This window comes from Anguilla rostrata, chromosome 11 (assembly GCF_018555375.3).
Source record: "Anguilla rostrata isolate EN2019 chromosome 11, ASM1855537v3, whole genome shotgun sequence".
NCBI classification, from domain to species: Eukaryota; Metazoa; Chordata; class Actinopteri; order Anguilliformes; family Anguillidae; genus Anguilla; species Anguilla rostrata.
In genome coordinates this window covers 25,324,141-25,335,970 of record NC_057943.1, presented here as the reverse complement: position 1 = coordinate 25,335,970, position 11,830 = coordinate 25,324,141, and the positions used below count along the sequence as shown (strand labels likewise).

The 11,830-nt window shown below is 43.9% G+C and overlaps 1 protein-coding gene across 6 annotated transcripts in view; it reads right to left on the bottom strand.

Moving 5' to 3' along the window:
* Positions 1 to 10,621, bottom strand: part of LOC135234393 (bromodomain adjacent to zinc finger domain protein 2A-like) — a 32,773-nt gene extending 22,152 nt beyond the window's left edge. For 4 of the 6 annotated variants that reach the window (XM_064298957.1, XM_064298961.1, XM_064298963.1 and 1 more), the window contains exons 1-3: positions 10,477 to 10,614; positions 3,639 to 3,768; positions 288 to 2,042 (exon numbers count right to left, since the gene is read on the bottom strand). In XM_064298957.1, coding sequence (XP_064155027.1) covers positions 288 to 2,042; positions 3,639 to 3,768; positions 10,477 to 10,479 — 1,888 coding nt within the window. In that variant the 5' untranslated portion in view covers positions 10,480 to 10,614. Of the gene's footprint in view, positions 1 to 287; positions 2,043 to 3,638; positions 3,769 to 6,557; positions 6,752 to 10,260; positions 10,324 to 10,476 lie in introns of those variants that run through there. The other 2 variants (XM_064298959.1, XM_064298958.1) reach the window with 2 other exon arrangements.
* Positions 10,622 to 11,830: the final 1,209 nt, after the last annotated feature.

The following is an 11,830-nucleotide window of genomic DNA, read 5'->3' as shown; positions in this document are numbered from 1 at the left end:
TGTGAACAAGAAAAATCCCTCAACTAAACCACTCTGCAGAACAGTTAAAAACAGCAACACAGAATAATTCAATACAGTTACAGTTTGTACGTATATGCATTTCCAACATTGGAAATTCGCTAAGCAAATGATTTAGTCACTTAAACATTGACTATATAATATCTACTCCAAATTTATTGTCCAACTCTGGCAATGAGGTGTCAAAGTATCTGCATATCCAAATTGGGAATAATACTCTGCTCAATTTGAATGCGTTCCGTGCCATTTCAGCAGTGTTGAAGCTCTACCTTGGGAGCCAGCAGGCTGGGAGCTGGAGCGCCCCAGGGGGCCATCTCGAACCAAGGCCCCGTTCTCCCGCATGGAAGAGGGCATGATGGGCACAGGGGGTGCCTGCACGGGAAGGGGGCTACTCGAGGGGGGCATTACGGGCACAGGAGAGGCCTGCATTGGGAGGGGGCTGCCAGGGGCCATTCGGCTGACGCTGTGGTGCTGGGGGCTGTGGCGAGGCGGGGTGAAGCTCTGTGAGGTCGGGGGCATTATCTGCGACAGCGGGGGGAACTGAGCCGAGGGCGGGGCCTGCGACTGGGGTGGAGTCTGAGAGTGGGGAGATGCCTGGGAGAGGGGCGGAGTCTGGGGGTGGGGCAGGACCTGAGAAAGGGACAGGCCCTGTGAGTGTGGCAGAGTTTGGGAGTGGGGTGGGGTTTGGGAGTGGGGCGGAGTCTGGGAGTGGGACAGGGCCTGTGAGAGGGGCAAAGTCTGGGAGTGGGGTGGGGTTTGGGAGTGGGGCGGAGTCTGGGAGTGGGACAGGCTGGAGAGGGGCAAATTCTGGGAGTGGGGTGGGGTTTGGGAGTGGGGCGGAGTCTGGGAGTGGGACAGGGCCTGTGAGAGGGGCAAAGTCTGGGAGTGGGGTGGGGTTTGGGAGTGGGGCGGAGTCTGGGAGTGGGACAGGGCCTGTGAGAGGGGCAAAGTCTGGGAGTGGGGTGGGGTTTGGGAGTGGGGTGAGGTCTGGGAGTGGGACAGGGCCTGTGAGAGGGGCAGAGTCTGGGAGTGGGGTGGAGTTTGGGAGTGGGGCGAGGTCTGGGAGTGGGTTAGCGACTGTGAGTGAGGTGATGCCTGCGAGAGGGCCAGATTCTGAGAGTGGGGTGGGGTTTGGGAGTGGGGCGGAGTCTGGGAGTGGGACAGGGCCTGTGAGAGGGGCAGAGTCTGGGAGTGGGGTGGAGTTTGGGAGTGGGGCGGAGTCTGGGAGTGGGGCAAGGCCTGAGAATGGGGCGGGGCCTGAGAATGGGGTGGGACCTGTGAGTGGGGCGGGGCCTGAGAATGGGGTGATGCCTGTGACAGGGGTAGGGTCTGAGAATGGGGTGATGCCTGTGACAGGGGTAGGGCCTGAGAATGGGGTAGGGCTTGAGAATGAGGAGGGGCCTGTGAGTGGGGCGAAGCCTGGAACTGGTAGTACGACATGCCATTAGGAACCATGCCATAATGATGATGCTGCTGCTGCTGCTGTTGCTGCTGCTGCTGATGTGGCTGTTGCTGCTGATGGTGGTGGTGGTGGTGGAGGTGTGGCTGTGGGTGGACCTGCTGCCGGTGATGCTGGGCGGGGGCCATGCCGGGGTGCACCTGACCCTGGTAGGCCCCGTACCCGCCGTGCGAGCCGTAGCCTGCCGCCATGGCAGAACCGCTGTGCTGCTGGGCGGGGCTGCCCCTGCTCCAGTACTGACCCCCCGTCAAGGTGACATTGGGCGGGGGCGGCGCGAGGGCGTGCTGGGAGCGCACCGGGCCCCCGTTGGCCTGGTACTGGGCGTGGCCCTGGAAGTGCTGCTGCAGCGCGGCCCCGGGGCCCTGCTTGTGGTGCATGGCGGCCCCCCGCCCGGCACCCGCGGCGGGGCTGTACTGAGGCGGGCCCCACAGGTAGTCGTATCCCAGGCTGCTGTGGTGCTGGTGGTGGCCGCTCATGTGAGAGTAAGAGGTGGGGGGGTGTGGGCCAGCCACGCTGGTCCCAGCTACAGTAGTGATGCCGTTCACATTCAAGTCGCCATTGAGATCTGCACACACAAACAAACAAAAAATTTATAAATCAGGGGGAGAGGTCACAAAAACAAGGAAAAACAGTGCGGAGTGTTCCTGCCGCATCCGTATCGGACGAGTAATGCTTCGACTCGCAGTAATTTTAATCTTCTTGCATATTTTTTTCTCTTCATTCCACACGAACGCCGTTGCTCATCAGCCTTGTATGCAGTAGTATACCTGACATTTAGATTATGATTGCTTTATGTCCTATGTAAACATTTCCAAGTGTTTGCACATATTAAATATTCCAAATGCATAGTAGTGAAGAACTTGGTAATAAAAATACACTTAAGAGTTTCTTCGACGCTTTCTCTCCCAAATTTGCATTGACCACATACATGTGTGTAACACTCACCACACAGACACACGCAATCATACACACACAAACACACACACTTGTACTCATGCGCGCACACACACACATACACGTGCGCACACTCACTTGTACTCACACATGCACACACACTCTTGCTCACACGCACACACACTCTTGCTCACACACACACACGCTGATTCGGTAGAGCGCAGAAAAGCAGGCACTCTCCGCGGAGGCACATGCCAGCCGCTGCTTCTCGTCATGCCGCAGTTGGTAAGCGGGGCTCAGTCAGACGTGAGTCAGAGGAAGACAGTTCATACGCAGCTCAACAAGCAGAGATAATAGCGAGCAGTGGGACACTAATCCCAGCTGACTGCAGCAAATATTACAGCCATATTATTATTATTATTATTATATTATTATTCTAATAATATTATTATTATTATTATACTACAGCACAACTACAATGATACGTATCTACGTCCAGATTGGTGCTCACTGCAAAAACCAAAAATCAATCTCAACAAGTATTTTTGTCTTATATTTACTTATATTTGTTTTACCCTTTTGTGAAATAAGACAAAAAGATGGTCAGACAGTTTGACTCATTTCAAGATTTGCCAGTGGGGTAAGACTAATTTAACTTGATAAGCAAAAAGTAACTAAAAACAAGTTAGCATTTCCTCCTTGAGGGGGAAAAAATTAAGTCTCAATACAAGATTAAAACACCTAAGTGATTTTTTTGCAGTGTTGGAATTTTTTTTTTATTCTGAAATTTTCTCCATTTTCTTCTCAGTTCCAACTGTGCCCTCCTGGCTTGGATGACAGAACATAAGCAATACTTAAATGATCGTGCCACAATGTTTCCAGCGAAAGAAAAGCCAGACCATGCCAACTCATTCCTCTCACACACGTCAATCTTCATATTTCCATTCATGTTCCTGTAAAGTCAGAACAGCTCAGATCTTTATCAGACCATGATCATCAAGGTGTAGCTCAACCAAGGGAAGGATAAACACACAAGGAAGTCAGTTGGCATCAGTCAAATTCTTCTCACTGCTCAAACAACAACAATAGTGTATCTCTTCAAAGGTATTAAGGTCAAGACACAGGCTGAAAGTGATTCAATCTGCAGATTTGTCTTCACTTGCGCCCTCTTTTCATGCCCGCGCTCCTTCCACAGACTCAGTAGCCGAATGCAGGGTGTGCAGGGATGGACTGGACGGGGAGGCGTTGATGCGCTAAGGGTACTCACTCTTTCCCTGCTGAGAGAAGGTCATGGAAGAGCCATTGGTATAGAGGGACTCCCCCGAGGACGGCTTCAGGCCTGAGTTTGCTGACACCGGGGGGTGGCCCCCAAAGTTGTACTGGTTATTTGCCTCCATCTGAAAGACAGGGTTTTCAAACGTGTCATTTCTTGAATCGAGGAAGACCAGCATTCTAGCAACCAAAAGTGAAAACTGAGTCAAACAACAACACTCTCAAACAGCACAGTGTTCAGGGTGGACCTAGAAGACAATCAGCAGCAGACAGCTACCACCACTACAACAAATAATAATAAAAACCATCATAATCTTTTCACCACAACCAGAGTGAAACCACCGGTCTTCCCAGTTTGGTGATGAACAATTCTAGGATTTCAACTGCTACAGATGCCGGCATGAAATCCTTACCAATCAAAGCAAACTCCATGACTACTGGTGAAAGACACAGACACGACTTCTCCATGCTGAAACAGTAGAGGGTCTAACTCACCTGCAAGCTATTATAATTTCTCTTTGCACATAAGATCATAGAAAATGGGAGATCTTCAAAAAAAAAAAAAAAAAGTTGCACCTTTCAGCAAAATGCTTACTTTTGTGAAATTGATTTTACAAGATTCATAGCAGGAATTGAGAATATCACATGAATGGATTTTCAACTAGTCTGCATAATTTAAAGCAATGGTACACAGTCAATGCAATTAATTACAATTAACTGTCATTAATTGGTTCATTAAGACAAGTCTGTCATGCTCTGCTAACAGAACTCCTTCCTGCAGGGAATAACCAGCTGTGCCTTTGTCATACATTCTAACATTGAGCCTGTGGGAGCAACTTAAAAACCAATCCCAGCTTCACCATTAAATATTATAAACCCCACAAGCATTAATAATGGAATATTCAGGCATCCTCAGGCACGCATTCCAAACCTCAACCAGTTCAGGCACAAGGCCAAATACCATACAATGACCTGTGAGGCAAATCATACTTTCATCATAACCGTAACAACCCCCATACAAGCACCCTCTATGGGTTAATAACGCAAACCGATAGGCAGCCTCAGCCATGCACCCTTAGTTCCAAAATCCACCCACCCAGTTATGGCCAAGTACCCAAGATCTTAAAACGTGAGAGCCATATATTTGGTCATTTAGACAATTCCTGATTAAAGTAATGAAGAATGACGAACAAAGTTCAATTTATTATAACCGATTATCCACAGAAGTGCCTACATCACATTTACAGTAACCAATGAACACAGCGTCGGGAATTGGATATTGAAGGTGCAGGCGTTGTCAGTACCAATGCTGGCAGAGGCTAATCCACTAGCTTGCTACTTGTTCTTGTCAGGACATCGCATCGCGTTTCCACAGACTTAAAATGTCGCAGTACCAAATCATAGCGTATATATGTCACCACCTTCCCTGTTCCGTGTGATGAATACAACGCACGGACACTTGCCACTGTTAATAATAAATGTACAACAACGAAAGCGAAGCATCCTGTCTGTTTTGGTTTTTTAAAAACAAACAAACATGTATATACTGACGATACCGACTGACACCTAACGTTAGGGGGTAAAACAATGCGCAGCTTCGTCTGATATCATGGCCTGCTAGCTATCTTGCTAGCGTGATATTTTTCATTTTAGCAATACGAAAGCAACTGAAGGAAAAATACTGACGTACATGCAGATAATTTATCTTACCGAAACTAATCCTACAAATAAATCTGTATGTGAGGTAATATCTCGGTAGCACTATAATAAATAAAATATAGTCTAGCAAACGTTATATAGCTATATCCTCGATAAAAGCTAGCTACATAGCTATGACAAACAGCCGCTAGCTCTAGTAACTACCAAATTCGATAGCGTAGCACGGCTATCTCAGTGTTGACATGAGGTAGCCAGCTACGGTAGTATGCTCGCCTAGTCAGCGAGCAAACGCATCTCATTTGCTAGCAATACATTCAAAATATCGAAATCACTATTATCATTATAACATAATAGCCGATTCGTATTAGCCATATATATAGCCATTTTCTCAGTTGCCCAGCAAGCTAACCATCATGGTTATTTCAAACTGAAAGTCTTAGCATTAGAGCTAGCCAAGTTATCTCGACAACAATCCGGTCAGCTAACTTTCATTCATAGGTCGCCAGCTAGTTAGCCAACTGGCAGCAAAATTCGCAGCCAGATCTTCGCAATGCAACGCTATATTCTAGCGAATGTTCACAAACTTAAATGGTCCAACTTGAACCGTCCTAATAATTTAGTCTAAACATGTATTCTTAACTAAGTTGTTGCTAGCCAAGTCAGCTTGCCATCCTGGCGACAGAGCCTAGCTAGTTACCATTAGCTAGAAAGCTAAATCGCATCATCCAACATTGCAGTAAATGCGGCCAAGTAGACATTATAAACGTTATATAAAGTAACTGTCCCACGATGGTAGAAAGAAATAACAGTAAAATATTAGGACTTATTAAACTTCGTTCCACAAACATTCGGGCCTCAATTAAAATACTTAAGGCCTTTGTTTACTAGCCAACTATGATACATGAGAAACCAATCGTTAGCGAGGTATTTAGCAAGCTAAATAATTAGCTGTGAAACTTAGCGTGGCCATTCTAGCTTGCTTATAGTGTTGCGATACTCACTACGAATCCCCATTTAGAAACTTGTAATGCAATCTTACACTTAACAGTATTCCATTTAAAATCGACTTAATGTTTAACGCCATCGCGATTTGGTGTTTCTTGTTGAACAACTAGGATGCTTATCTTAGCTTAAAAGCCTGCAAATAAACTCACATTGTTTTCCTGACTCAGAGGAGAAATTTAAACGGCAACCATACACACGCACAAATTCAAAAGTTTGCGCACTAAAATTATATAATATAAAACTACCGAACCTTGCAATCTTTGTTTTCCAAGAAGTCCGTGTCTTTGGGTTTCCAATTTAAGTTGAAATTGAAGAGGCCAAAGCCGATGTAAATAGTAAATAGGCAGCTAATCGCTAACCTCTAGGTTCCAAATTAGCAAACATGGCTGGTGTTATTGCGTGCAGCCATGATCATTGAAAAGAAAGAAACAGAGTGGAGAAAGGAAGTGAATGGTGCTTCACACGCTGCGGGGTATCGGGCCTGTCCCGGGTCCTAGAGCCGGGGAAATTTCACACTGACCCCCCGCGCTAACGGATGTTACAGGTAACAGTGAGCACTGATGCTTTTATATATATATATATATATATATATATATATATATATATATATATATATATACATACATACACACACACACACACACACACACACACACACACACACACTCAGTGCCCGCGTTATTTGGTAGGCCTATCGAGTACCAGATACGGCCCCAGTATTGCTTCCAGACCAGTCTATATTCTTCACTTCATGGACTCAACAAGATTCTGGATTTTGGTCAATGCTAACTCAACAGCATCACACAGTTCCTACAGATTTCCCATGCTCCAAATCTCCTGTTCTACCTCAAAGGTGGTATTGAATTGAGATCTGGGGACTGTGCATTCCATTGGAGTAAACTGAAGTCACCATCATGTTTGTGGAACCAGTTTGAGATGCTGCGTTCTTTGTGAAATGGCGCATCATCCTGCTGGAAGTATCCATTTGAAAAAGCGTAGATTGTGGTGGCTACATGGTCTGCAGCAATGCTAGGTATACTTTGGCATTCAAAAAATACTTAATAGGTATTTTTGGGCCTAATGCGTGCCAAAAAACATTCCCCGTACAATTAAACCACCCCCACCAACCTGAAAAGTAGACACAAGGATAACAAAAGTGGAACTTGGAGTGGTCTTCCGCTGCTGTAGCCCATCCGCTTCAAGTTTGTACTGTATGTGCTGTGAATTCAGAGATGCTATTCTGTACACCACTGTTGTAACCAGTGGTTATTTGAGCATTTGAGGAGTCTTTCCATTCTCCTCTGTCCTTTCTCATTAACAAGTTATTTTCACCCACAGAACTGCTGCTCAACTGGATGTTTTTTGTTAATCGCACCATTCCCTGAAAAGTCTAGTGACTGTAGTGCATGAAAATCTGAGTAGAGCAGCTGTTTCTGAGATGCTGGAACCATCCACATCTGGCACCAACACTCATACCATGGTCAAAGGCACTTAGATCATACTTAGATTGCCTATTCTAATATTTGGTTGAACAACAACTGAACCTCTTCACCATGTATAAATGTTTTATATATTGAGTTGCTACCACTGATTTGTATGTGTGTGTGTGTGTGTGTGTGTGTGCCACACGCCAGCCATTGATTTGCATAATTTACAGATGGAATATCAACTTGACAGTTAATAAGTAATAATAATAATAATAATCATCATATTTTACTGTGTTTGCCTTTGAACAATGTGCATAGCCTATTAAGCCTGTTTGAAACACCCAACGTCTGTTCTTGGTTTAATTTAACTTAATTAGAACGCTTCTAGTGTATTCAACTTAACTAGCCATTTTCTGCCAAATCAAATCTCACAAGAATTCTTTTATCAGATCTTGTTTCTTTTCTATAATAAGTTTCCATCTTGCTATAAGTTGTTGCTAAACAGTAGGTCGAACAGAATAAAGCTAAGTAGTAGGCTTACGTTACTCACAAGTATAATGCCTATGCAAGATGCAGTAGCCAGCATTGTTAGCCATACATGGAATTAAAACTGAGCTTGTAGGCTACCAGAAGGTTACAATTTTGATTCCCCGATAGGATCTTGCTGTGTTGGGCAAGGCATTTACCCTGAATTGATTCAGTAACTAGGCTATTAGTGGTGGAAATTGTAAGTAGGTGAACCGTGGCATGATGTCTAAGCCAATAGGTATATTGATTAAAATATTTGGTTATGGAATTTTAAAAAACAGAGTGCACATGCTTTGCCCAAAGTCATGTTTTAGACATGAATTCTCTTTTTATTTGTCTCTCAACTGCCACCATCCAAAATAGCATTTTATACGCAGTCAAAACTATGTAAAATATAAATTTCATGTTTGTGCTCTATGCTACTTTAATTTGGCAACAAATCTGGATGAAGAGCCATGTAACATTCTTGTGGTGAATCGTTAAATTTAATTAACATATGATCAGGTTAATGCTCTTGAATTATCAGTTTAGTAGCTTGCGCAAGCAGTGATGCTCTCTAGTTGAAGGTGTGTTAATTAGTGAAATCAGCAGATGTGGTGAATGGTTGGAATGAAACCTGCATGCTCTCGGCCCTCTATGGCACATGATAGGGTTCCACTGCTCTGAAACAATGTATTATATAGGTACATCACATACGACGCCTACATGCCTGACAATGGTTAACCACTTAAATATTACGGGGATGGAATCAGGTTAATTTGAACTCAGCCAGAAAAGGTTAGCGTACTGTTCTTATTTGTGTGTCTGTTTTGAGTACCTTGTAACGTGTTGAGTATTGCTAAACACTCTGTGGGTGTTAAGATGGGAAATATATATTAAAACATGCACTAAGCCTGATTGTCTTAGGATGCAGATGTGTTTTCATTGGCTAATGCAGAAATTCACCCCGTCCTCGTCAGCCCTGCTGGTCTACGAAATGTCGGTTACGGTTTGTCTTTCCACATGCTTGTCCTTCCATCTAACTCCTGAAACAGAGGGTGGGATATTTCATGCAACAGTGAATTGTGGAACGCGTGATATGGAGGCGGGGTCGTGTAAAAGTAGTACAAGTTGAAAAGTGAAAGTGTAGTATATGTACATCGCTACTATATGGCAATTTACGCGTTTTTTGTTGTACATTAGTGGGCACTTGGTAGCAACGAACACTATCGGCCTTCAATCATACTGTTCTAAACCTAAAATAATCTGAAATGTGCAATGGAGAAATGCCCTTATAGGTGCAAGCAGGTTGGTACGTTTACATAGGCCCCTTCAGCCCAAAAAAGGAAGTGCCATTGTGACATCACCAAAGCCAATGACACCTCCACGTGTGTACAGGGAATCGAATTTCATGGCCATTGAAAGATACCCGTTTCAGTACTAAAAAGCTAAACCGTGTCGATTTTTTATTTTTAAATCTAGTCAATCAAAAATTATTAGTTGACACAGCCTGTCTCCGTTATTACAGGTAGTGGAGCCTCTTTGGCCTTCAGTATGTTGGAATCCAAAGCTTTTATGATAAAACGTAACAAATTAATTTCCATTAATAATTTTTTTTACATATGTTCTCAGAATCAATATTTCATATCGAGTCAGAGAGCTACCTGAAATACCCATTTTTGATAAAATACAACTGACTCAATTTATAGCCATTCCCTGATTAGCCTATTGACAAGTGTACTGGCAAATGGAAAGAGGGAAAAACGAGGTTTTATAGATGTTTTAGATCAATTAACATCAAGTAATGTTAAAATGATTTACGTGCAGCACTAAGAACTGGTATAGGCTAGTGGTTTTTGACCCGTGTCGCCGATTATTATTCTATTAAGACAAATGTCAATGAGGCATTCATATCTTCGTCGGATGTCTATAACCAATCGGGTGCACTCGTATCTAATGGTTGTGTGAATTTATTTTCCAATTCTAGCTCTATTTTTAGAAACGAAACGGTTTATTTACCTCTCTAATCAGTGTGTGGCATTAGGACCCAGCGCAGGCCTGCGTGGTGTTGCAGGAAGTAGCCTGATACAGCGCGCCCACCGGGGGAGAGAGGCAGGGACACAAAACAGGAGGGTGAGACGAAACAAAATGGACTTCAATTAAACAACAATGTGAAATTAGATCACGAGTGAAGACAAACCACAACACCCCGAAAAGGACGTAAATACAGCTTACCATCGAAACCTGTCCCTTTAGTTAAGATATTTGCCTTTCAAAACGAGGACTGGTTCACACGAAGCGATATAACGATGAATTAAGTTTTTTCACCCTTTCATTTGCCTCATCTGCGTTTTCCTGTTTATTCCCAATGCAGCCCAGAGCAGGTGGCCAGCGCTTAGACTAAATGACGTCACCCCTGCGCTGGCTCATCACAAGCTAAATAGAAGGCATGGTCATATTGCAATTTATTTTTTAAAATAATATATATACATACTAAAAAAACCTTAAGGGTTACACATTACGGGAATATAAATAAAGATGACCGACACAGTGAAATTATCACCGACATTCGATAGGTTAAAGGTGCCTTCCAATACTTGTTAGTAATATTTAGTTTACATTTGCACTGTATTTTTTGTACTCGTTATTTATGATAATGCATCCGTTGTGATATGAAATAGGCTAACAAATTATTTGAATTCTTATAAATGAAACTAAACAATTGTGGATAAATAGAGGAGGCCTGCGTTAAACGTTGCATTACAAATGTTCATTGTTAAAATTTAACGGGCTGCATTCATTAATAAGATGAGCTCATTTTTCTCGTTATATGGCACGGTTTCACACAAGCTTCGACATTCTGGTGGGGATTTTAAAGGCAGAAGCAGTATCTAAAGGTGTGCTGCTTTCTGCTGTAATCTATTCTTTTAACTTGCGCTGTTGTGTAATGAGCCGTCGTCCTTGCAGTATGGATGTCAAGGGTATTCGCTAAAGGTCTTGCCTCCAGGTATGGACGGCTGAATTGGAGACAGCGCTTTCCTGATAGATGGCGCTATGCGCCCGCCACCTTCTGTTGTTCACCATGCGTTGCCTACCAAGGTCCATAGCAGAAATGCTCGTATTGAAGCTGTGGAGTCTTTCGCAATCGCCCGCCCTATCTTCACTCCAGATCTGTGGGGTACCGCTTTCGCTTTCTCCTTCGAGCACAACCAGCGCCCGCCAGTAGGCCCAGCCATAATCACGAGGTTATCCGACCAATCAGATAAGAGTGCGCACTGCTCTTCTGATACGGACTCCGGTTGCTCACATCACTACTAAAGACGTGATGAAAGATTCATAGCCCCCGAAGCAGTGTATATTTGAGCAATTTTCGCGGAGCAGTACACCTTATTAAATACTTCATTTGTAAATATACAACTATACTCTTACTCATTTTTGGCTAAGAAATAAGTATAGTCTTGCTAATCTTGCTTGCTGCTAAATTAGTGATACATTCTAGCTCCAGACAGTAGTTGTATCCCCTTAGTCCTGTGCAGAAGTTTTCTGCTAATGATAAAGGCAGTGCAGACTCACCATCTCTTTTAAAAAC